Below are 26,117 nucleotides of genomic sequence, written 5' to 3' on the forward strand. Positions count from 1 at the left end.
TGTCCAAAATGCTGCTGCTACATGCTGTACAGAATTCAAAATTAAATATAGACGTGATAACTATATACATCTTTGTTATGTGTGGAGCAAAACAACATCGGCCCAGTTTGTTAAACAGGAACGTCCTCCTTCCCTGGCCATGAATCTTTCCATAAACACTCTCATTCCCCTCAGCTGGCCTCTCTGCTGCCCGGTGGGGGGAAAAGGAAGTGAGTAGCAAAGACCCTTCATTACCACCTGCACCACAGCTGTGTGAAATACAAACCCGCACACAAGAAGTTTACTTTTCTTTACCCGCAAGATTATTTTGTCAGATCAGTGAAGTATTTCTTTCTGTACATTTTTCTGTTCTTTATTTTCTCATTCTTTGTTTTTCATGTGTGCATGTTTGCCTTCTTCTTTTGCTCACATGCTGCTCATCTGTTCCACGTTTACTAATTAATTCCATGTACTATATCAAAACACAGACACATGAAAATACTGTCCCTAAAACAAAAATAACAGTGTCTCCTCTGGAGTTATACAACTGAAACAAATTAACATCAGCTCCGCAGTAAAAAGGATGGTTGCAAATGTGGTTTTAGCACAAATGTCCTGCACAGCATTTTAGATGCATGTGCTTTAATCTCAGACGTTGAGGAGTAGTTAGTCGTGCAATTCTGGCTGGTTACAGTTGAATGCCACCCAAACCTCTCTCAAACTATAAAAAAGGCAAAAATACCCAAAGACAAATACGTCATCCCAAACATAGACTACAATTTAAAAAGACACAACCAGATGGCAGTAAAACCTCATGTGAAGAACAAGCATCTTGTCAACGTAGATTCCTTCAGCTCAGTGGCTCCTGGTTCTTCATTAAACCACTTGGGGGCGTCGCTCCCCAGAAAACAACCTCCAGGAAGACCCACCTCACCTCTCTGGAGATGTGATTGTTGAGATGTGCTAGAAAATTCCCTGTGATTAATTCAGGTTGCAGTTAAAGTTACACAGCTCAACAACAATTGCAAATTAATTTAATTACGTGTGTATTTATGCATCTAAGAGAGAGAAACAGAACACAGGGCTGAATGTGTGTTATCAGAAGCAGTATAATGTCCCATTTCTTATCTAAAGTATGAAACTTCAAGCATGAAACATGAACCGTATAATTGATCTACTTAGATCCATTGAGTCGTACAGGCTCTCTGTAAGAAAACACCCCGTGGTTAGAGAAGGAAATGTAACTTAATACTATTTCTTGTGTTTCTTGGTGGCCTCTCTGTGGTTATTTTTGGTGTAGTGTGAGAGACCGAGAGGCTTTTGCTCTCATAGTTTCATCAGAAAAACCTGTAGTTCAGGTTTCCAATGATTTCAAACAGTCCATGCAAAAAGGTTTCATACTGTAGTAGCTGTTGTTGTTGCTGCACCAAGACCAGAAGGCCTCCTAATATCATGTATTTAAGACAGGAATCTTTGTGCCTGGCTCAGCACTGAACCATATTGATCTTTGGGGGGTGAATTTTCTATCCCCAGAGGGGTTGTTGAGAAACAGCTACTGTGAAGACTCCGCAAGCAGCCAATAGAGAGAAAATCTAGAAGTTAATTGATTTCCAGCGAGTGCATCGTAAATAGCAAAAATAGGTCTGTCTCGGTCAGAAGAACATTCAGTTGGATACTCAGGCAGTGAAAATTAGTGTTTTCCATTGTAGTCTCTAGAAAAGTGGGTCAGTGGTAGTTTATGAAATGTCCTTTAAAAAAACACTTTATTGAAAGTGATTGCATTAATTTATTATTTCCATTCTGTGTTTGTAACCCCCAGTCTGCCACATTTTCACTGCTATTGGTGCTAAGAGAAACATTATTGTGCATTTGACACTGAAACAGAAACATGTTCCTCTTTAAATCTGCACAGATTTCGATGCTAAGCTTCCAATGTTGACTTATATTCATATTTAACTGTTGCTGAGAGGTTCTTTGTCTCCTTTTGTTCTTTCAGTTGTCAGTCTGGTTGAAACATTGTACAGCATTGTGTTCCCCATGTACAAAAAAAAGACCTCTTTTGCAAACCCTTCATACAGAATAACATCTATTTATAAAGAGAATTTTCTACAACCTTGAAGCATGAAAGACAATTCAAAAATGTAATTTATCTTTTATGGGAGGTAACACAGGAACAGAGTTTAGTGAGTTATTAGTGAGTTAAAAAAAAGGCCAGTGGATAAATATGATATATACCTGAGATAATAATGCTTTTGACAAGTTTATTTTATCATTTACATTGATGCCTTTTCTTCTCTGACATGTCATAATGTGTATATCTGTTAAAGGTGAGAGGAAGACGTGAAAGTATCCTCCTAACAAAACAATGTCGCCCACAACTTCCTGTTGACGTTCTTGCGAAATCTCCACAGAATAATGCTTCCTCATGCACACGTTCATACCTGGGGTTTAGCATCAGTTTCACTATCCTACCCAGTGCATTCCTGATCCGTGACTGCTGCTTCTGAAGACGGATCTCCTGCTGACAGAAGACAGGCCAAATATGTCACTAAGCTGGTCTGAGGAGTGGCGTATATACTGCAAGACTCCTTTAGGTGTTCTTTTGTTGAGATATTATATCCCTGAGAAAGAGCAAACTATTGTTTGGTGAACCACCTACTCGTCCATCTTCCCTCCACCAAACCTCATCAAGAAACTGCAAATTGTAGAGAAAAGGTTCAATTACACGAAGATCACTGTTTGTGGTGATATATCATTATTTCAGATTGCTGATAATAGTGGAGGTATGTACTGCGGCACAACACAGAGCAGGCTTTGTCACAGCACAAAGCATTTATTATCCCCATCATGGCAGAGAGGGGAAACAGTGCTCAGCCTCCTTCCTGCTTATCTCAGACAAGGGGAAGGCACTTTATAATCACCAGGCGTCTGAATATAAGACTACAGTATCTGAAGTCCGTGCTCAAGACGCTACACTAATCACATCTGTCTACGCTCACTGTCTCCATTTCAGTTTTCACTTCAGTTAATTTGTTTCCTGGCACAGTTATCAGTCAACACTGTCTATACCATTTTTCACAAGACATTTATAGCATGTCAGTACAAATAAAATCACAAAATAAAAACAGGAAGCAATATACACTATATACACCTTTCAAGTACGGATATACATGTCATATACACACTTGGAGTGTAGTTACTGCACTAAGATAAAAATATAAATATATGTTGCACAGGAAAATATATATTGCACAGCATAGTAGATACAATAACACAGGAAAAAGTCATTGCATGATGTAAGTAACTGTAAATGTAAGTGTAAGTAAGATGCAAGTAACTGTATGCATGTGTAAAGTTAAATTATAACCATTATAACAGTGCTACATTAAATGATGGCTTAATTCAATGCTGAAACACTTGAATATAACTGAGCCAAAGTCATGTAACACACACGCTCGGCTTACACTATTAGTCGTCCTGTGGCTCAATTTGATCCAGGGCATGTTTAATTATCAAAAAATCTCAGAAACTAAAATATCCCAATAAACATTGTTTATCCAATTCAATTCACTTTATTTATATAGCACGATTTTTAGCAAACACAAGGTTTCCAAAGTGCTGCACAACAAGATAAAACACAATAAATAACACAATAAAAACATGAAGTAGACAATAGAAAGATAAAAAAACAATAAAATAAATAAAAAGCACTACCCGCACAAGATTAAATAAAAATAAAAAACATAAAATCAGCACTCTACATTGTGTCAAAAGCCAATATTAACTCCAATACTAAGCATTTCAAACAATATTTAACATGAGACACATGTCAAACTTAAATTTAATATAATCTCTAATTCTTCTCTTCAGATTGTTCCATTTTTCCAAGGCAAACATGGGGGAATAAGTAGACACACAGACACTAAAGAGGTCTGTCTGTTAATCTCTTCCTCTGTGACCGAAAACATTCATTAAAAACATGTGTCACTGACAGTAATCGTCAGTTCGCTTTAGTCTAGATTTGGGTGCTTCGCCTTTATTTTTTATTTTTTATTTTTTCCCCTCGTCGCTTGCTGTAGCGGTGGGGACGGGTTGCCAGGAGACGGCGGAACCGTTTACGGGGCGCAGCGATGGAGAAGTATGAGAAAATCAAAGTGGTCGGCAGAGGAGCTTTCGGGTAAAACTGAGTTTGTTTACACTTTGTTACACACGTTTATCATCCCTGCTGATAGTTTTTAAAACAGGACGCTGTCGAGGAGTGAAGTCAGACGGCTAAAAGTCCGAAAGGCCGAAGTTTTACCCCCAAAATGTAACGCGTCATGTCTAGTAACGTGTTTTTAAGAAGTACACCTCCGTGTTTGTCATTTATATACAAACACCGGGAGTTATTGTTCATTAGAGTCAATGTAGTCTGAGTTTTCTTTCAGCTAAGCCACTTATAAGTTAGCTACTTTGATTTACTTCACAATGTCTGCAAGGTGAGGCTCATCCTAAACTCAATCAGACAGCTACTGCTCATTAAAAACTTATTCAAAACTAATTAAAAGTTAAAGGTTCAAGCAGAGATGGAAAGCCAGTACTGTGCAGTAGTAAAGTGGTACCCTATGCATACATATTGTACTATTTCAGAGGATGATACTGTACTTTCTACACAACCAAACACATTTGAAGTTATACCAGTTGTTTTATAGATTAAAACCCTCAAAAAGTACATTATTTTATGACTTTGGTTAAAGAAAAGTGAGTCGCTGGAAACTGGACTCATCCTAAACTTAATCAGACTTCAACTGCTCATTAAAAACGTATTTAAAACTAATTAAAAGTTAAAGAGTCAAGCAGAGATGGAAAGCTAGTACTGTACAGTAGTAAAGTGGTACTTTTACTTGAGAAAAGTACCCTATACATACATATTGTACTTTTTCAGAGGATGATACTGTACTTTCTACACAACCAAACATATTTGAAGTCATTTTATAGATTAAAACTTGACACTAAACCCTCATAAAGTACATTATTTTATGACTTTGGTTAAATAAAAGTGAGTGCGTTGCTCTAACTTAATCAGACTTCTACTGCTCATTAAAAACGTATTAAAAGTTAAAGATTTAGCAGAGATAGAAAGTCAAACTGTGCAGTTTTGTAAAGTGGTACTTTAATTTAGGAAAGTCAAAGTACAACCAAGTACTAAAAGATACAAATATATGTGCAGTGCGTTTTTAAAAATGTAAAAGTTTGTGCTGTATTTTGCCAGGTAATGTGCAAGATGTTTAACAATTGTAGTAGTCCAAGTGATGTTAAATAAAAGGTAAAAGGTGTGTGTTGATGTAACGTGTAGACTCTGGGTGGGTGGATGGAGAGAGTCAGTGTCGGTGGGGATGAACTTGTTGATCATGTGACAAAAGCTGTTTTTGTGGCGTGAAGCTTTGACGGGGAGTGTCTCAAAACCTTTGTGATCTTTCCTGAAGAGACTCTTACACATTACACTAACCCCTCATAAGTTTGTTTGTTTATTTTGAACATTTAAAAGAAGAAAAGACAAAAAAAAAATCAAGACAAAATAACATTAAATATGAAATGGATGCTAAACTTAAAGATTAGGTTCTCATAAACAACATATGTTATATCTCTGCTACTTTTCATTCATTCATAGACTTTATCTCCTACATGCACACATACACATATACACACGTACACACCCATATGTATATATTGTTTGTAAACAATCTACAACGTACACTGTGTCAATAAACTCTGCCGTTTGACATATAAAGACATAAATAAGGCACACAGATGAAGACAGGTTTACCAGTTTTTATATATATTTTTTTGTCCAACAGCATTAATTTGCTGTAACATGCAGAAAATATTATAAATCTGTATTTCTGTACATCTTTATTTGTGCTGAATGTGTAATGATTGTTCGAACCTAATGACCAACATGTTTGTGGATCTTTTAGTATTATTTCCCCTTTTGAAAAGTGTACCATGTCCAGCATTAAAATACAATACAACAGTTCTTTAAAGTAATATGATCCAAAAAGGTTTTTTTTCTTTTGTTACTATGTTGGATTTTAGTGCAAATACAAATACATACCTGAGGGACACAAGTACGTTTACACCACTGATTCACCCGTCAACTTTTCTTTACACATCTCTTTTCCTCAGATCACACGTCAAAAACAAAACTAGTGACACTTGTAAACGACCAAAGACCATCCTACTACTTCGACCATCTGATTTCTCTTCATTTTCCTCCCCCGTCAGGATCGTTCACCTGTGCCGCAGGCGCAGCGACGGTGCCTTTGTCATCCTGAAGGAGATCCCCGTGGAGCAGATGTCACGAGATGAACGCCTGGCAGCTCAGAACGAGTGTCAGGTCCTGAAGCTCCTCAACCATCCTAATATCATAGAGTACTATGAGAACTTCCTGGAAGACAAGGCCCTCATGATAGCCATGGAGTATGCACCGGGTAAGCTTACTGTAATCTCTTATTACACGGCCCCCCTTTTGTTCATTGTCTAACAGTTCATTTTTCCCATGGTTTAGTGCTGTAGGGCTCCATACCTCTTCTCGTTCCCATGTCAGGCCGAATGAGAACATCAATAAGAACAATATCAGTGTGTGTGGTGGTGTTATGAGGGACAGTGCGATCAGGTAATGTTTCTGTAATATTGCAAGGTATAACGTAAAACCCAGAGCCAGTATTCAGCCTGAAATCCTCAGATTAGATGTTCAAGTTAAAGACAAAGGAGCTGTAACCCTTTTTCTGCACAGGCTCCTAAAGCTCTTGACTCTACTGTTTAATTACATTTTCTGATCCTCGCAGTCTGTTGGGTTACTTCATTTGCAGGTGGAAATGCAACTGATTGCTTAGAGTGAAATATTGATATTTGTTTCACGTACCTGTTTCTGTAAACTGGACTGGTCGGACAAATTAGACGTCCTGTACAAAAAGGGTCAAAGTCATCTCCACTTACTGAGGAGAGATGACACTGTGGTGGCATTTATTTATTGCAGTCGTCTGTTGGGGAGGCTGAAGCATGCAGAGAGACAGGAGAGGAGGATGTTAGCAAAGCTGACATCCATCATGAACAACTCCTCGCACCTCCTGCACGAGGCTGTGGAGGCTTTAAACAGCTCCTTGTAAGATGTAAGAAGGAGCTCTACCACAGCTCCTTCATTCCAACAGCTGTCAGACTCTCCAACACCAGCATGACCTCATGACTTTCTTCTAAAGATTTTTTAATTATGAGTAATTTCTCATCTACCTTGTGTATACAAGCTGCTGTGACAAGTGAATTTCCGGTGTGGGATCATTAAAGTTCTGACCTTGAAGCAGGAATCGCTCATAAGGATCCAGAAAGGCACAAAGCTTCATCATCATAGCAGCTAAAAAAAGATAACTATAATAACTAACTATATTATTCTGTGGATCCCTTTTTGTTGACATGATTGATGTCATCACCTCACTGCTGTTTTTAAGAGTTATTCTAGTTTTAAAGAACGGAAATCATCTTTATTGTTTATCCTCCGTGTTTTCTTCATGCAGGTGGAACCTTGGCTGATTACATACAGAAGCGCTGTAACTCTCTGCTGGACGAGGACACCATCCTTCACTTCTTTGTACAGATCTTGCTCGCCCTGTACCACGTCCACAACAAACTTATCTTGCACAGAGACCTTAAGACACAGAATATTCTTCTGGACAAGCACCAGATGATCGTCAAAATTGGCGACTTTGGCATTTCCAAGATCCTTGTCAGCAAGAGCAAAGCTTACACGGTGAGTTGATTTGCTCCTGGTTTGAAGCTGTAATTACTTCAGCCACACACATTTCCTGATATGTCGAGTCTTAACACAAATCAATGCTTCCTCTTTTTCACTCTGCAGGTGGTTGGGACGCCATGCTACATCTCTCCTGAGCTGTGCGAAGGAAAGCCATATAACCAGAAGAGTGATATCTGGGCTTTGGGCTGTGTGCTCTATGAGCTGGCGAGCCTTAAAAGAGCCTTCGAGGCTGCTGTACGTGAGCTACAAAAATCCCTCGCGTACTTGGATGTAGTGATTCAAATAATACGACGCCTGGGTCTTCTTTTGAAGTGTTATCGCTCTAATTCAGTGTGCAAAGCACACGAGATTCCTGTGAACAACCATCAGAGCTACGCTATGCACACCATGGGAGACAGATTCCTCTAAAATATTCTGAATATTTCTGAATTTCTCAGAATATTTGATATGAAGACTTCAGGTTATCTCATGTTTAACTTTGAAGCAGATCGCTGTTAGCTTTTGATTTGAACACAGATGAATATTTCACAAGATTTCACATAAATTCTGCAATTCTTCAGACTTCACTACCAATTCCTATAGTGGAGTCCTAATGTGAAAATCCTTTGGCATGGATTTTGGGGATTTTCACATATTCATAATGCATTATGTAATTTTACTCTTTCATTTTGCTTTCAGAATCTACCCGCCCTCGTTCTAAAGATCATGAGCGGGACGTTCGCTCCGATTTCAGACCGATACAGCCCCGAACTCCGACAGCTCATCCTCAACATGCTCAATCTGGATCCATCCAAACGGCCTCAACTCAATGAAATAATGGCTCTTCCGATATGCATCAGGCCTCTGCTTAACCTCTACACAGATATAGGCAATGTCAAAATGCGCAGGTAGTGCCTCAGCGTATGACGAATGTGTGAGAAGTCTTTCTTCTTCTGTGTTCTATTAAAAAAAATCATCTCCTCTGGCTTTATTCCAGGATTGAGAAACCGCTGTCGACCATGCAAACTGGACCTCAAGGTAGACCGGGAGGAAGAGTTCCTACCAACAGGTCCAGAGGTCTGGCACGATACCAATATTTGACAACAGAACTAACTGCACCAGTTTGATGACTTTAATTATGTGCTAATTATGTGTTATGTGCTTTAATTATGAATGTGATTATTTTTTCCCGGATGTGAACAGACGGATCAGTCGGCCTAGGATCGGGGAAGGTGCATTCCCTCCCGCTGTCCTCGGTGTACACGTGGGGAAGTGGAATCTCAGCGCCTCTCCGCCTGCCGATGCTCAACACCGAGGTGCTGCAGGTGTCTCTGGGCCGCACTCAGAAGATGGGGGTGACCAAGTCAGGCCGTTTGATTACATGGGAGGTCTGTGCAACTTGTTTACAAAGCTGCTTTCAAGTATAAAGGAAAAATCCTCCCTGACAGCTGTGATCCACTCTGCACTCTGCACTCCTCAACTTGATGTGTGGTGATTTTTTTTCGATTGACACACCAAAATGCTTTAATGCAGTTCCACTTTTTCAGCTAGCAGAAGTCTGGTTTTGGTCTCAGCCCCTCAGAGAGCTTCTTCAGCGGCTCAAAGACGGCATTAGAGGGAAAAATACAGTTTTAATCAGGGCATAATAAATTCTTTAGTGCAGACAACCTTCACCGATTTGCTGAAAGCATCGTGTTTTTGGATTTTCTAGAAAACTCTGGGACATGTAGACTTAAATGAGGCTGACTGGGGAATAACTGCTGCAGGGCGTTGAACATCACATTGATTGATGGTCCCTAATGGTGCATAACAGGGTGGATTTTTCCTTTAACACTTTTAGTTAGAAGGAGTTACATTTTCACTGCTTTGTCCCGCATTAAGACTAATAATCACTTGTTGCCGCAGGCTCCATCAGTGGGTTCTGGTGATGCCAGTCTGCCCGGTGTGGTGGAGCAGATGCAGCCTCAGTTCATTTCACGTTTCCTGGAGGGTCAGTCTGGAGTCACCATCAAGTCCGTGTCCTGTGGCGATCTTTTTACCACCTGCATGACAGGTCGGTGGGCCGTTCCGCTTTGAAATAACCAAGACAGAGATGTCACATCCATGCCCGCTCAGCCTGGCAGGAGCCCTGTTAAAGGAAATCAATGTTTTCTGCCGTCACACACACGTTTGTAAAACACTGAGACACATTTTGAGCGTTCGTATAAAAAGTGTGGATATCTTCCAGTGGAAGTCTTCCAGACTTGGATCAGATAGTATGGATCCGCTTGTAAAATAAATCTCTGTAGTGATGCAGATTAGCGTCTCCTGGATTAGAAGCACTCTGTTGGTCCACATAAGAATACACCGACACTCATCAACTTATAGTGTCTTTAATCCCTTCATCTTATTTTCAATTTGCAGACAGGGGCATTATCATGACGTTTGGGAGTGGGAGCAACGGCTGTCTAGGACACGGTAACTTCAACGACGTAACTCAGGTACATGTCCCCCGTTCAAAGGAAGATATTTGAATGTCACAGTCATAATAAATATACACAGTTTTGCCAGTTTAGTAGAAACACATAACTCATACAACAGTCCTGCTAAAGGTTCTGCTGGTGTTTCTAACATTTTGTTTCTGTCAGTGAGGCTAAATATTCGAAATACTTCTCAGTATAAGGCAAAAGAGTTAAACTGCAGCCTCCAGAATGATCACAAATTTGGATCAACACCTTTTTAAAAGAGTTTCAACAAAAATTCTTTAGTCTGTATTAGTTTTAGCTCGGTGTACCGCATAAACTGGCAACTGAAAGTATATTTCCGTGTTGAATCTCTCCTAGTCAGTGCTTACAGTGCTTTGACTCTAAGTCACACCACCATCTGGATCCAGTTTAAAACACATCTTTGTCCTCCCAACACAGTGTGCATTAATACATCCATGTGTCTTCCAAAGTTTTGTTTTTTTACGTCCTGGATATTAATTTTTGCTCCATACTGTGTGTGTTTATGAAGAAGATACCATTTATAATTTTGTCTTTTTATGCCATGATGTAGAGTTCCTGTCAAAAGTGAAGATGCTTTATGATTTATAGACATCATAGAGACCAACTATTTATTTAACTTCAAAAAAATGTTGCTCCCTATGCATTTCCCTGGTTATTTTAACCTTTGTGAGACATTTAATAGCAGAGAGACATACAACAAAGGTATCTGGCTTGAATCAAACCAGGGCTGTTTCAGTTACTTTGCGTTCGTACAGTATTAAAGACGAAGCTACCAGGACATTTTTAATGAAAATCTGTAATATAAACATTACAAAGATAACATTTCTTTTTCTGTCTCTGTTTTTACTCTCAGCCCAAAATCGTTGAGGCGCTCCTCGGCTATGAGCTGGTTCAGGTGTCATGCGGTGCTTCCCACGTCCTCGCTGTGACCAACGAAAGAGAAGTATTTGCCTGGGGAAGAGGAGACAATGGTACGATAAATAATGAACACGCTCACACGCTTCACCTCGGTATTCATCTTCTGGTGTTTGTTTGCATGTGACTGGTTTATGACAGCAGCACCTCAGCGCACAGCTTGATTGTTGGGTTCCTCTGTCTAAAAGGTCGCCTCGGGCTAGGCACCCAAGACACCCACAACTCTCCACAGCAGGTGTGTTTACCTGTGGAATTTGAGGCCCAGAGGGTGGTGTGTGGAGTCGACTGCTCAATGATTATCAGCACCCAGTACAGCATTATGGCATGTGGAAGCAACAGGTAATTATTCTTTATTTTTCCACCCAAAACTATGACCATTAGTCTCAGTAAACATGTCACTGACTGACATGAACTAATGATCAGCAGTGAAACATCTATTTTCACATTTAATGACATAGCCACTGTATGTTTCCCATAAAAGATACATTTTTATGCAGTTTGTGAAAGCGATCTTCTACTTTTCAAAACAAAACTGCACCTCCCATAGGTGTACGAACAAATTCATGTGCACGGCGTGGTGTAAGATTAAAGGATATGGAGCACAAAGACTCTTTCATGATGAACAACTTGTGAGGCAGCATTCTCCAAAAATGACAAACCGTTTTCTGTCACTGTCAGTCCCTCTGCTGTCTATAGAGAAGTTTTGGACCGGCTGTATAGACGCAGCAGTAAACACAACAGCAGCATTGTTCAGATACCTGCATGCAGCAGACAAGGAAACGAGAATACAAAATATTCAAGGGCTTTGTGATAAACATACTGTGCATTGTATGCTGAAGTGGTTTTAAAGAATAAAGTACAGGGAGGTTTTCTCTATTCCACTTGTATAAGTGCCTTGATTGTGTCGTTTTGTTGTGGTCAGATTCAACAAGCTCGGGCTGGATAAAACAGCTGGAGAGGAACCAAATCCCTCGAATCAGGTGGAAGAAGTTTATTCTTACACTCCTGTTCAGTCAGCCCCGCTCAACAGTGAGAAGATAGTTTACATTGACATTGGGACGGCCCACTCTGTTGCTGTTACAGGTAAAATAATCCCATTATTAATCTATCACATCACATTTTTGTAGCAGACTAAAAGAAAGTCACCAGGACAGTTTCCAGGTTCTTATCTTATCTTAGAGAGAGGCATGTCCAAACAAAAATGTACTATCAATCTTTTTTGTTTGGAACATTTATTGCGTCAAAGTCTTCGCACTTTTAAATGTAGCATGACGACTGACAGCCTCATTTCCCGTGTCCAGAAAGGGGTCAGTGTTTTACCTTCGGCAGCAACCAGCATGGCCAGATGGGCTGTAGTTCACGTCGTAGCAGTCGCGTGCCCTACCCGGTGCCCGGGCTGCAAGGCATCACCATGGCTGCCTGTGGAGACGCTTTCACCTTAGCTATTGGATCTGGTGAGTGGAAAAGATTATCTGTGATACTTTGACCTTCTCTGTTTTCAAAGGCCCTGCACACCTCCGCAGGTGTTTCACGTGTTTATCTAATGAGACCTCTGCTCAGGTTAAAGATGGGGGCATACGTTAAGCCTGAAGCTGAAAAAGGAATGATAAAGACTCACAGAGATATCAATCAAGCACAGTCTCATGTGGCCAAAAGCAGGACAGACAGAAAATATGGGCTGGGTCGTAAACATGACATAACTGCGGGGGCTAGCGTGGCCAGTGGGCTAAAAACCACAAAGTTAATCAAGTTAATTAAGCAGCGTTTTGTCAAACATAATTACCCTCTGTCACTGTCCTTACACACACAGCAGAGAAACAGCATCTCTCCCTTCTCTGCTGCTCGTATTATTTAACTGTGCAGTTATAAAAACAAGAATATAAACAATATTTCCTGGATTTAGCGATCAATCCAACCCTCTCTCTCTGTTAAAACCGGTTGGAATTTGGAGAACTTTGCCATTTCATCTGTCACAGTTCAGTCAAATTAAACTCTGTGTGAAAGCGAAGGAGGTGGGTTATTTTATGACCAGAAGTGAATGTGTCTCACATAGCAACGAATATAAAGCCAAATCCAGTCTGACAGCTCTGTTATAAGAGGTCTAATCAGCCAGATTACATGGGATCAACCTGTGTGGATGCAACATGGAGTGTGCAGGGCCTGCAGGGTAATGCTGCTGCGTGCGGAGGCTGTTTGAAACTCTTCAAACATACATGCAGTATATATTCTAGAGAAGACGATGTGAATTTTATAGTTTTGCATAAAATGTTTGCTGCTCTGCTGCTGACTCGAGTTTCTATCGAGCACTTGTGCACCATGGAAGCATTTTCAAAATCCTTTTCTCCCGTCGTTAAAGTTCAGATAGATGTGTTTAAGTAGTGAGCTCTGAGTTGAGACAACATTTCTCAGATATCTGTGGGACTTTCTGGGATTGTGGGATACCGAGGGCGGTGCACACCCAGCTGAGCGGAGTGAGCGGCTTTGTGACCGCACAACGGCAGCGTAACTTTAACACAGAAACAAAGACGTTAAAACATTCACTGTGATGGATTCTGTTACTTGTTTCACGTCTCTGCGAGTTTGTTTGAAGGTATTAAACTTGTGGTGTGGTTTGGGAAAAAGAGTTTTTAGCTAATGGACTAAACATACAAAACTGTTGGCACGGTTCATCAAACACATGGGTTAACAGATGTGTGTGTGTGTGTGTGTGTGTGTGTGTGTTTGTACTTAAAGCTTTGGGTAAAATGGTGAAATGTCATTTTGTAACAGTGATTGGCTCCCTGGGGAGAAAGACAGCAGTGCCAGTCATGCCTGTAGGATTTCTTTGTTGAGGGACGTCTTTGTTAAGCTTGGGCTTCCTACAGAAAGAGCCATTATGCTGCCACTGCAGGAGAGACAGAGCTGTCAGTTAAAGATTTGTGTGGATTAATGCATCCTGAGGCCTGCGCTATGACGCCTCCTCCTTCTTTTTCTTTTTTTTGAGCAGACGGGGAGGTGTACACCTGGGGAAAGGGGGCCCGTGGCCGCCTCGGAAGGAAAGAGGAGGATTCTGGGATACCGAAGGTGGTGCAGCTCGACGAGAGTCACCCGTTCGCGGTGACATCAGTGGCTTGTTGTCATGGCAACACCCTGCTGGCAGTGAAACGTAATATTTCGCCTTATTACCCCTTTGTTAACAAACACGGTGAGATGTTAGGATGTGGTGAAATCTAACTGAGACGGGACTAATCCCCAGATGAAAGACAGACCAAAACTCGAGACAAGCTCCTCTTGATAACGTCGACAGAGACGCATGTTTTCCCATGCGGGACAGTGAAAGGAGTCATTTGTAAGTTTGAAAGCTCACAGGCTAAAAGACTAAGCTCTGTTTACATTAACAAACTGTAATAGTTCAGTCTAGCTGAACTGAACTGAGTGACATGGCGACAGAAAGCAACACTCTGTTCCTCCCAGCAGTGACGGTGCAAAAGCCGCAGATTGGAATGAAAACTGAAGAACAGTGAAGGTGGGATTAAATCGAAAATAGCTGCAGATTTAGAGAAGATTAAACTGCATCACATTTAATAAGTAACAGAGATGTTGGTAATCCTGGATACAGGCCACAGAGCTGCTGTTTACATGTTTTTACCTGCATCATGTGACAAGGACAACGTGGACCAACACTCGTAGAGGTCAAAAGCAGGGTCGACTCTGTAATACTGATCAGACCAGACCAGGAACTGATAGAACAGTGGAGATCACGAAGGGGTCAGTGTAGAAGATAGAAACTCAGTTTGTTGTGGAGCTTCTACTGTTTTACCTCTCCTCTAATCAAAGGGCTTATTTAAAGCTAACAAACCAATAAAATCACAGAGAGAGAGTGAGACTGATGTTTTTTCACAACAGCAAACATTTGTCTCTCATCAGATTCAGGTGTCGACGTACAGATTTAAACTTAAAGGTCATAATCTTAAAAACAACTTAGATTGTGTCTGAATTTTTCTCTGGCAACAAGCAAAGGAATCTAAAACACAATTTAGTGTCTTCACTACTTCTGTTCATTTGTTTTGAATGTAAAGGTAATGCAGGTGTAACTTTACGACTTTCTTGTCCAGAAAACTGCAATTGTGATTTCTGCCTGTCAAGTTCTCACAACGCTTTGAACTGCACCTTTAAAATCACAATTTTATTACTTTAGAAAAAGTATGTTTCAATCCAGAACTGATTTTTTTAAGGAGCTCTTAACTGTGGTGCAGCCATGTAACCAGATACTTAATCAGCAGCCGTTATCGGCCTCATTATTGGCAAATTGATTTATCAGTTAAATCTGTTGACTTTCATGGCTAATGATTATTTTCATCATTGATCAACCTGCTGATTGTTTTCTTTTGTTTAACAAATGTCAGGAAATAGTGTATCTTCAGATTCCGTCAAGATATTCACTTTACTCTCAGATATAACAACGACTCAGTTTCTGTGTAATCTGACTGTAGACTGGTGTTTTATCTTCTCTTCTCACTCTTGTTCCAGCTTTACTCGAGGAACCTGTCCCGAGATGATTTTGTCCTGAAAAAAAACAAAAAACGAACCCACTTCAACGTAGATCATGAAGCCCGTCGGCGGCGTGAGGTGAAGGACAGCTTCCTCTGAATAACTCCTCCCAGAGGCCCATCTGTGCTGCAGTGTGAAAGATTCCCTTTCACACTGCAGCTGCGGCCTCAGATTTTCACTTGGTCTTCCTCTCTATCTTTTTTTTAATGTTGTTGTTGTATGTTTTTCCTCCAGGAATGAATGTTTGTTTCATTCTGTGGTTTGATATCACGGAGCGAAGCGCAAAGATAGAGAGGAAAAAAAAAAGGTCAAACCCTGTGTTGTTGCAGCAGGTGTATCTCAACAACCGGTTCCTCAAAGAAATGTTGCAACGCGGTTTCTGAATGTGGATTACAGGAAGTCATTCAGCAGCTTTCATGTGGTGAACTATTGTCCTCTCTCACGTGCACGGTTAGTATGATAAAGACCAGTAAAAGTCAAACTGGTTTGAGCTCTCTTAAGCTGCTTGCTGAACGATGATACAATGAACAGAAACGAAAAGGGCTGAAAGCCACTTGAGTGTTTCGTAAGTCAAATCAACCAAACGAAGCAAACACATTCATCTCGATCACGTCGTCAGCGGTCACATTGTGTTTTATTGGATTACTCCTCCAGTTCATTTGTGACTCAACGGCAGAGTTCAAACCAGATAACGACGTGTTCGTTGTCAAGGGTTCAACTGAGCATCTTTAAGACTTAATGACTGACTCTGAGCTCTCACTGCTCCCTGTATATAATATATAATACTCTAGTGCTTTATAGCGAGCAGTAAAATGAGCTCCTAGACAGGTATGAATCATCATACCTTCTTTATTACATGTGACAGGTTGCATTGTGGGGCTGTTAGCAGAGAGTAGTGTACATAACGTGGAGAGTATTGTTTTGTTCCATTGTACGAAACCTTGAGGGCATAAATATAAAGACATTATAGAGAGTGTGTCACCTTGTCATGTCACACTCTGACACTTTGGACACTCACAGAAAACGATGGAGTGATTTCAGATATAATCTTTATACGTTTTTTAAGCTTATGTGTTGTAACTTGCTGTAAATATGTTTTATATTTTATATGAGATGATGGTATACATATACAGTATACTGTGTATTCATAGGATGCCAAAGAAGGAGACAAAATGTCAGTGGTGCAAGAGGTACTCAGTACTCAGCATCTCGATATACTTAAAGTGTCATTACAGGATAATATATTTTATATTAATGGATTATAGTTATTGATGCATTAAAGTTTAAACAGCTGGTAAAGCTGGAGCTAATTTTAATGACCGTATATACTGCCACGCATCTTAATCTGTAGTGGACGTTTTATCAGAGGCTTCAAGTGCCTTGGCCTCTGAGTCTGCAGAGTGTGTCTTATTTTGACTCGTGTCCATAAACTTCATTCAGTCTTCTTGTGAAAACCAAATGTAAACACGACGCGACGAGAAAGAGAAACTTGAACGCCGATTTATTTAAATATAAACAACTTAAAGCATCGTAAAAGATCAAAAATGTGTCATATATCTCAACCCAGTCCTTCACCGACTTGATACTGGTTTGCACGGTCAAATCTCAGCTGACTTCTTACCATATCATATCACCATGTTTACCTTTTTCTGTGCCCGTGTGCAATCTGCCTCACAACATTTCCAAACCTGTCATAAGCTGCAACAAACTGTACAAAACAGCACACCAGCAACTAGAAACATAGCCTCGGCTTCATCCACCATGAATATAAATAACATGTCATAACAACCAAATGAAGGTATGTGACTGAAGCGTCTGTCTGTGTCTGACCCGTCCCTGATTGCTTTCACCTGTGTCATTAGTTTCACCTGTTGTCCTACCCGGTTAATCACTTCCTGGGTGTGTCTGAAGCTTACCTGTTGTCATGACTAAAAAAGCTGGTTATGTTTAAGTTGCCTTGTGTCAGTGTTGTCTTGTGGTTTCCTGTTTTATTTTGTAATTTTCCCCTCCTCTTGTTTCAGATAACTTGCCCCTTCCCCTGCTGTGTTTCCTACCTGTCTGATTGTCTTCCCCGCCCTGATTGTTTCCCCCTGTTCCCTATTACCATGTGTATATATTGTCTGCGTCTCCCTTTGTCTGTTGCCAGTTCGTCTTGTCTGTCGTATCTGTGAACCAGCTCCCTGCCATAGTCAAGTCAAGTTCTTTTCGACTTTTGATCCTTGCTCGTGCCTTGTCAGGTTTTTGTATATTTCTTTGCTACTTTGTCAAGTCTTTGGACTTCTTGGATTTTTCCCTCGAAATTGTTCTTTAGATTATATAGCGTTTTTCTTCCAGTGAGTGATTTTCTGTTGTACTTTCATAATAAAAGATTTTGTTTATTTCACACTTTGTCTCCCGAGTCGTGCGTTTGGGTTCAAGCCGTGACACCTGTGCTCCTGCCTCTCGTCCTGGTTTTGTTCTTAGTTCTAGATTTTGGTTATTATATTTTTCCTGTTTGTATTTTTTCCGGCTAATAAGTGATTTAAAGTGTTTTTCCGTGCACATACCTGGTCGCCTTACCTCTCTGTCTGCATTTGGGTCCACTCCACTCTGTGACAGGAGTAGAAGTATGAAGTATCATTACATGGAAACACCTCAAACTTGCTGTATTTGCGTGAATGTACCTCATCACTTTCCACCACTGGTGCTTTCATAGTACATAATGTATTTTTATATTCTGAGTTACTTTGATGTTTTCTACTTTTAAAGGTTTTATTATGATTTTAAAAAATGATGAAGAAGATCTGTACAGGTGACTGAAATGAACGTGTAACAGATCCTGTGATAAACTTCATGTTATATGATGAAAATCTGTTACATCGGTCTGTTTTGTCAGAGAACTTAATGCTTGTGGTGGCTGATGGACTTCTGGAAACAAAAAAACAATAAACATCCTTGAGTTGTACATACACACTTTAAAATTAATAATTAAACCTGCGGTGTAATGCTGAATTTATTCAATGACAGTCACACATTAATCTGTTATACTCCGGATGCTGTTATCAGTGAAAATGATTATTATTAACAAGTAGTAAGTATTAAACTATATTTCCTGTTACGCTCTAAATGCATTTTTTCATCTAGAATCTAAAAAAAAATCACATTTTTAATCAAAATATTGATATTTTGAAGTAGTTGCCTGTGTTTACACCTTTTCTGAGGACATGGACGCTTTGCCATTGTTGTCTTGTGTGATGATGTGATGATGATGTAATCTGGTTGCAACATAGCAGGTGAAAAATGATCTTAAATGTGTGGATGTGTTCTTGGATGTTTACTGACTCACACTGACTGCCCTGTGTGTTTGTTTGTTTTTTAAAGGGCAGTAGTAATGTAAGTTATATTTGATCTTTTTGTCATGCGTTAAGGCGATTTAAGCCAATTTTAACATGAAATACTGGAAGAAAACATTGTATTTGTTCATTTTGTGTGTCTGCTCCACCACCAGAGGGCAGCTGCCACCTCTGACTCTCCTGTAGACTTCTGTATGAGGTCAATCTTTACATTTAGTTGACTTAAATGTTCAGAAAAATCCTCCTCACTTTGTTTTTTACTAACTAGACTTATATATATTTAACATTTCTAAAAAGAAAATAAATAAATAAGCCCAGTTTGTGTGCAGATTTTAAAAATATCCAAGCTTTTATCTGACAAATATTAAAGACTAAACACAATGCATGTCATTAAAAGCCCTCTGCAGACAGACAAAAGCCCCATTAAAGATCCATAACGGGAGATCAGAGGGATAAAATGGTGTGAACGGAGTGTTTCAGCTTCTTGACTCCTCCTGCGTGGTGGAGGAGGAGGAGGAGGAGGCGGGACTCGGAGCACCTAAACAGACGGAGGGGTTATGCATTGTGCTCAGTGTGTCAGTGCTGCATCCACCAGAGAGAGAGACAGAGACAGTGAGGGCCACACACGGCCACATTAACCCTGAGCTGAAAAACCTGCACAGACGCATAAAGAGAGGACGAATCTGCGATCATCTCTGCAGCCTTTCCACGGACTGTGTAGCTCCTTTGTTGCCATCATCAGTCCGCCGGGCTGCAGGAGGAGAAGCTGGAGGGGGGGTGGAGGAGGACTGGGGAAGAAAAAAGCCCGATCAGTCGGCGGCGGAAGGGACGTGATATGAACCTCTCATCGGCTTAAGACGGCAGCGCAGTGCTAGAACAGAGGGGTGGAGGACCACAGAGGACATTTCTACCTTTGCTTTTTTTTTTTTTTTTTTAACCTGCAGCTGAAGGCCTGATAATAATACCCACGGAATCTGTAGCGATGCCCGGGTTTGATTACAAGTTTCTGGAAAAGCCAAAGAGACGCTTCCAGTGTCCGCTCTGCAGCAAGGCGATGCGGGAGCCGGTCCAAGTGTCTACCTGTGGACATCGGTTCTGTGACACCTGTCTGCAAGAATTTCTAAGGTACGGTCTTCTGTGTTTTGTCTTTTGTGTGTGTGTGTGTGTGTGTGTGTTGTCCACCTCTCTGCAGGCGATACTAGAGAGCACAGCCTTGTCTAGTTTCGGTCGAGCAACACTAAATAAAGGATGATGTAGGTGTGTCCTGCTCACCTTTCCTCAGCTGGGTTTACATTAATTTTTTTGAGTCTGCACAATGTGAGTATGACAGTGCACACAGGGCCTGGTAAACAACAGCGCCTGCCTCTCTCTCTCTCTCCCTCCACATATGATCCATGAGGCACTGTGTCAACACTGTGTGCATGACAGAGGAAACCTGTTTTCCATGCAGGTATGTTTGAGGACAGGTAGAGAAAGGAGATGCATTTTTATTTTTAACATGATTTAATATTTGTCATGTTGTGGTGTTTGTGTCCTGCAGAGGGCCTCTTGCATACCCCATCCTGTCTGTGTGTTTTTTTTTTTTTTTTGCCCCGGGGTAGCTGAGTCTGCATGGGGGTCCTCAGGGTTGAGGATGTGTGTGTGTGTGTGTGTTGGTGCCCTCCTCCTCCTCCCCACCACCACCACCACCACCTCCTCACCTCCTAATCTGCTGAACATTGAAGTCTTGTGTGTGAAGACTTGTAAGAAAGAAAGAGGTCTTTGTTTGATCTGCACCTCAAAAGAAGTATCACACACTCCAAAGGGAACTCATGATCTCAGTTTGAAAAACCAACAACAGCAAAGTGTCACCTTGTCATTAACTTCTATGAGATGGAGTTGATTTATCTCCCTCCATTCAGTCTCTGAGGATATATTCTGAATAGTATATGCTTTTTATTTAGAAGTCAAAGATCTCTAGTTGCACAGGTGAGGGCTGGTGTTCAGCAGGAAAACAGATTGTATGATTTAATTCAAGTGAAGTTTTCGTTTGTACGGCACAAACTAGAGCTGCAGCTACATCATTTATATATTTTTCTCGAGTTATTTGTCAAAGTGTCAAAAAATGTCTAAAACAGTTTCTAAGATCTAAAGTGACGTCAATCATATAAACCAACAAATCTTTAGATTAAACAGGCTGGAATCAGACAAATCAAGTAGATAATTAATTAATAATCAAAGTAGTGATTTCCTGACTATTGATTAATTGACCAGTTGTCTCAGCTCCAGTACAAACAATGACGATTTAAGGGTTCAATAAACTCTAAAATATTGTCAGATATTTGTTCAGAGAGCTGCTCTTCACGTCTTCTTCTGTGTCATATTATTGCAAAATGAACATCTTTGAGTCGTGGATGATTCGTCAGACAAAACAAGCCACTTGAAGATGAAACGCTGATGTACATTTTGGTTTCATGCAAGCCCGTGCAGGCAGGATGTAGTTGCGTTCATGACAAGATAATAAAAGCTTCATGCTTGTTGTTATTGTGTCATATCTGGTATAGAGGAGTCAGCCTTTGTGCTGCAGACAAACACCGATGTGGACGTATTGTGTGAATCAAATCAGCGACGAAAGATAAGCGGAGAAAGACAAAACAGAAACTTGCTGTTTGCTCATTTTTCTTTGAGTCACAAGTTGAACCTCTCAAATATAGTGTTTTATTTGCTAAAGTCAGTTTTACAGCTCATGAAGACGCTGGTATTTCTGGTGAGAAATCAACTCAATCTGACTGCTGTGCAGTTTTTATTTCAGTCACAAAATTGGCCTTGGTGTTATTTAACTGTAAGCGGCGCTGAAAAAGATCTTAAAATGTTTTCCAGTTTTACTTGATGAAACTTGAAGACACCCTGCGGGGAAACTCACAAGCAAATAAAACATTTGCCATCTGCAAAGAGGGATATCTGATCTAATCGTAAAACGTCTTGCATCAACTGTTTATGTTTTTTGTGTCAGGGAAAAAAAAAAAAGATCAGTCTGCTGGTTCACGGATGTGAATTCATGCTCTGAATACTTAAACAGCGCTGTCGTGAGCTCCTAGCGTGCACCTTGAGTCATCAGGAAGCCTCCTCTGGCTCACTAAACAGCAGAAAATTGCATATGGTTAAAAAAGCAGAAACTCGGATGAACAAAGAGCGAGGGAGGAACAGCGTTCGCTGCCGATCAATGAGTTTGGCCCGACGCTTTGTCTGCCTCATCCTGCCCGCCTCCTCCAGTCCTCCTGTGCTTTTTTTTTTTTTTTTTTTTTACTCCCACAGACTGAATTTAACAAAAGTTTCTCAACTTGTGAAAGTTTTTGTTGACTAACTCCTTCTGTTAAGTCCGGATGTGACTGCTGATATGAATGATTCCTCCCTGTCTGACCTGCATGATGGGAAGATGCTGCCAGGTAGCAGCTGTTCATCCACATAAAAACACAAAACATTAACACTCAACTGTGAGATCTGTGCACATTTTATACAAAAATCTGGAGAAGTACCACCTTCCATTAACAAACCCTTCATAAAAGAGTCATGACTTGTAATTAATTGCTTTATTCAAGACAGATAAATCAGCTAATTACCAAATAAACAACAACTTTTAAGTTGTGAGTCAAACTTTTGTCAACTGGTGACGTTGTTTGACCACTTATTTCTAGAAAAATCTGGACCAAAATCAACACATACAATTCATCAGAACTCTACTAATTACTTAATAACCATTTATAACAACAGATGTCACGAAAACCCTTTAAAGTCTTTATTAATGACTTATTAACACTTAGAAATGCCGACATAAACATTGGATAATACATGGTGGCATGTAAAACTTCATCATAACCACATGGGAAGGATTATTACTATTTATTAACCGTCAGAAACTCGTAAACTTGTGGTAAAAGTAGTGCCTCGTCCACCTCTCAGGTAGAACGAAGCTTAGATAAACATTAATATCAGCAGCAGATGATATTTCAGCAGCTCTCCCTCCACAGCCGAGGCGACTGGCCCGCATGTTCACCTCTTTAATTAACAAAGGTTGCCAGTCGAGGGCAGTTTTCGTCTCTCTCGGCCATCGAGCGCACGCATCTTTTGTGTGGCGAGGGAGTGCGAGTTTATTAAGGCTGACAGACAGTAGTTAGCTAATGCCTCGCCCATTGTGCAACTAGGTTGATCCCTTTTTCTGTAATTACTGAAGGCTGTGTAGCATCCAGCCCGGGCTTGCCAGCCAAGTCTGCCCACTTTTTACACTGACAGCTCTGTCCTCGTCTCCACAGTCCGCCGCTGTGTTGCAACAATCCGCTCAAGAATGCTGCTGCATGGCATTGCTTCAGTGTTAATCATCCTTTGTCAATACTAATTCAAATATTACCTTATTGGTAACACTTTACTTTAGCTCTCCCTGTTTGGTATTTATAAGCAGTGGATAAATGACTCATTTATAACGCACTATAAAGTAGCTATAAACTGATATAAGTTTATTTCAATGTATTTGTACTTCTCTTATGAAGACATGTTTCATATTGTTACAAAATGGTTCAATATATTCTCATTTATTATCAGTTTATACACCAGTAAGACATTAATACAGAATTGAAGTTATGAATGTAAATAAGTCATTAATAAAGAGTTTTAATCATCAGGTCTGAAGTTATGAATGTAAATAAGTCATTAATAAAGAGTTTTAATCATTAAGTCTGAAGTTATGAATGTAAATAAGTCATTAATAAAGAGTTTGAATCATTAAGTCAGGTGTTAATAAGTCATTATAAAGATTACACTAGAAAATATGTCTTATAAAAACGTTATAGTGTAGCTGTGAGCATATCTTAAAGTGTTATTTTAAATTCTTTCAACTGCATTTCACTAAATTGTCATTTTTCTGTCGGTTAAAACACGATTCTTCACTTAGGTGGGTGCACAGGAGGAGCCATAGTCGCTTTAAAAGTGTTATAAACCATTTATTGGTTGTTTAAATACCACTTATAAATGCTAGAGTGGGGGTCAATCTTTTCACGTCAAAGTATGTCAGAATAAAATGGGACTTCCCTGAGAGGCACTCGAGGAAAGGCATGAATTGTTCTTACTTTTCCATGTCTGCGCGGCTATAAAGAGGTGGTGTGTGTGTGTGTGTGTGTGTGTGTGTGTGTCCCTCTTCTGTGTCCACAGGCATGTTAGCATGTGATGCTAATGGCCTGTGTTTCCGCCTCGGGAGGAATGTGTAAATACTTAACAGTCCTGGAGGCTGCCCCAGCTCCGAGAGAGAGTCATGGGGTTAAAAACAGCCCAGCCTAGCAGCCTTACCAACTCACGGCAATCAAAATATGAGTCACATGCTTCAACAGCTCGGTGCGTGCTGACCTGGGCAGGCCTTTTGTATTAGCAACACTGCCTCTTTTAATAAAGCAGAATCAACACGTTAATGGTAGGGCTTACATCCGCGCCACACATGCCAGGTCTCATGGCTCATCAGTCGTAGGTCTCCTGAGCCACGGTAATACCATGCAATGTGACAGCGGACTCTCCGTGGGGGTGATGCATTGCTGTGCCACGGCCTTGACAGGGGTGTAATTGGTTTGTTCGGCTCGGGAGCGTCTTCCTACAGCCCTCCACGCACTCGTGTAGTGAGCTTGCAACTGCTGACTTACCCAGAGTCACGAGGAACTCCAAAGTGGGTTAATATGAGAATTTTACTCGGCTCGATTATTCACTGTCCAGCAGCCAGGGGAGTGTGTTTTTTGGAATGGGCCGTGATTCATTGCAGCTTTGACACATCTCCTGTGTGTAGTGTATTTTCTTTCTCTCCTCATCGATGTAGGTGATACTCACTTTTCTTTTTTTTTTCCCTCTCTCCTGTGCTCTCCCACGCTTTTATCAGTTTGAATTCCCTGATGCACAATCACCGGCATTGTCAGTACGCCTCTTCCATCTTTTACTCTTCTTCAACCACCACCAGCAGCACCAGCAGCAACTGTCTGTCTTATTTGAATATGTGGGCAGAGATAAACCGACACACCACTTTGTGACAAGCCACCGCTCATGAAGGGTTTAAAAGGTGTAAACGGAGAAAAAGCAGCAAAGAGTGGCTGGGATCAAGTATTAGAGTACAACATAAACATTATTGATGATTGATAATGATTATAAATACTGACCTAATCCGTAAAATATGCAGCTGTGGGGCGGTCGGTAGCATAGTGGGTTAAGCGGCCGCCCCGTGTGTGGAGGCTATAGTCCTCGCTGCAGCTGGCCCCGGTTCGAATCCCGCATCGGACGGCTAATTTACTGCGTGTCACTCCCCCTCTCTCTGCCCCTGCTTCCTGTCTATCTTCAGCTGTATCAATAAAGGCATAAAAAGGCCAAAAAAATAGTCTAAAAAAATGCAGTTGTACAGGTTAGTAAGTTGCTAGACTTACACGAATATCGCTCATGTCTGTCCAATAAATTTGAAGCCTGCAGCGAGCAGCCATTTAGCTCGAAAGATCGCCGTAACGTTAACGTAACTCATTAGTTTGTACAAAAATTAAAATGTAAATTAGGTCATTTTGAGGTTTATTTTAGGGAATATATGTCACGTTATGTTTTGGCAGACAGTTGCTCGCTGTAGGCTTTGTGTTTATTGTACAGACATAAGAGTGACATCGGTCATAGCAACAGCTAGTTCACTCTGTCCACAAAATCAACATAAAGCTCACTTTACATCTTACCCTGTTTATTTAATCTGTACAAACTCTGAAACGCACGCAACGTTTTTCACATTTTGTACGTTCGTGGTGTAGTGATCTTCATATTTCATGTAAATGCATCAGAGTGGCCTCAATCTTCTCATCGAACTCATGGCATATTTCCCTTCATGTCAGACTGTTTCTTTACAGAGCGCGTCGCTCGAGGGTAAACACCTGCCAGAGAGAAACCCTACACAACCTGACAAACCAAAAGTTGTTTTGATTCCTGGCTCATAACTGTAAAGCCATATAAAGTGATTTAAAATCCACAGATCTTGAGAGGCGTTTGGCTCTGTCAACGCGTGGTAATCTAGCGCATAAATCTCCTTTTAAACACACGATGAATCCACTTCTGTCCATTGTGCGGCGACCG

At 40.6% G+C, this 26,117-nt stretch overlaps 2 protein-coding genes across 11 annotated transcripts in view; both read left to right on the forward strand.

Annotated features, from left to right (window-relative positions):
• Positions 1-4,048: 4,048 nt before the first annotated feature.
• On the forward strand, positions 4,049-18,610 carry nek8 (NIMA-related kinase 8). 10 transcript variants are annotated; one of them, XM_027280941.1, is made up of 18 exons: positions 4,049-4,156; positions 6,244-6,449; positions 7,530-7,762; positions 7,871-8,002; positions 8,447-8,655; positions 8,745-8,824; positions 8,951-9,135; positions 9,653-9,800; positions 10,151-10,227; positions 11,087-11,204; positions 11,337-11,487; positions 12,071-12,231; positions 12,450-12,602; positions 14,135-14,293; positions 14,384-14,476; positions 14,602-14,653; positions 14,747-14,895; positions 15,658-18,607. In XM_027280941.1, exons 1-16 carry the CDS (start codon positions 4,110-4,112, stop codon positions 14,649-14,651), a joined length of 2,202 nt encoding a protein of 733 aa, XP_027136742.1. In that variant the 5' UTR covers positions 4,049-4,109; the 3' UTR covers positions 14,652-14,653; positions 14,747-14,895; positions 15,658-18,607. The 10 variants fall into 10 exon arrangements, with proteins under 10 accessions (XP_027136742.1, XP_027136744.1, XP_027136741.1 ...); XM_027280943.1 differs by having other exon boundaries at positions 14,605-14,653; XM_027280940.1 differs by having other exon boundaries at positions 14,602-14,895.
• An 893-nt stretch (positions 18,611-19,503) lies between these two features.
• The window catches only part of traf4a (tnf receptor-associated factor 4a), a 34,851-nt gene continuing 28,237 nt past the window's right edge, over positions 19,504-26,117 (forward strand). The window contains exon 1 of the mRNA XM_010749366.3: positions 19,504-20,135. Within this exon, the coding sequence (XP_010747668.1) occupies positions 19,993-20,135 (143 nt within the window). The 5' untranslated portion in view covers positions 19,504-19,992. The remainder of the gene's footprint in view (positions 20,136-26,117) is intronic.

The sequence above is a fragment of the Larimichthys crocea genome, chromosome VII (assembly GCF_000972845.2).
Source record: "Larimichthys crocea isolate SSNF chromosome VII, L_crocea_2.0, whole genome shotgun sequence".
NCBI classification, from domain to species: Eukaryota; Metazoa; Chordata; class Actinopteri; family Sciaenidae; genus Larimichthys; species Larimichthys crocea.

Excerpts from the sequence above, each read along its gene's own strand:
- nek8 (XM_027280939.1), top strand. The coding sequence starts at position 4,110 with ATGGAGAAGTATGAGAAAATCAAAGTGGTCGGCAGAGGAGCTTTCGG. Across the intron at positions 7,763-7,870 it reads GCAAGAGCAAAGCTTACACG|GTGGTTGGGACGCCATGCTA; the intron begins GTGAGTTGATTT and ends TTCACTCTGCAG. Across the intron at positions 10,228-11,086 it reads ACTTCAACGACGTAACTCAG|CCCAAAATCGTTGAGGCGCT; the intron begins GTACATGTCCCC and ends TTTTACTCTCAG.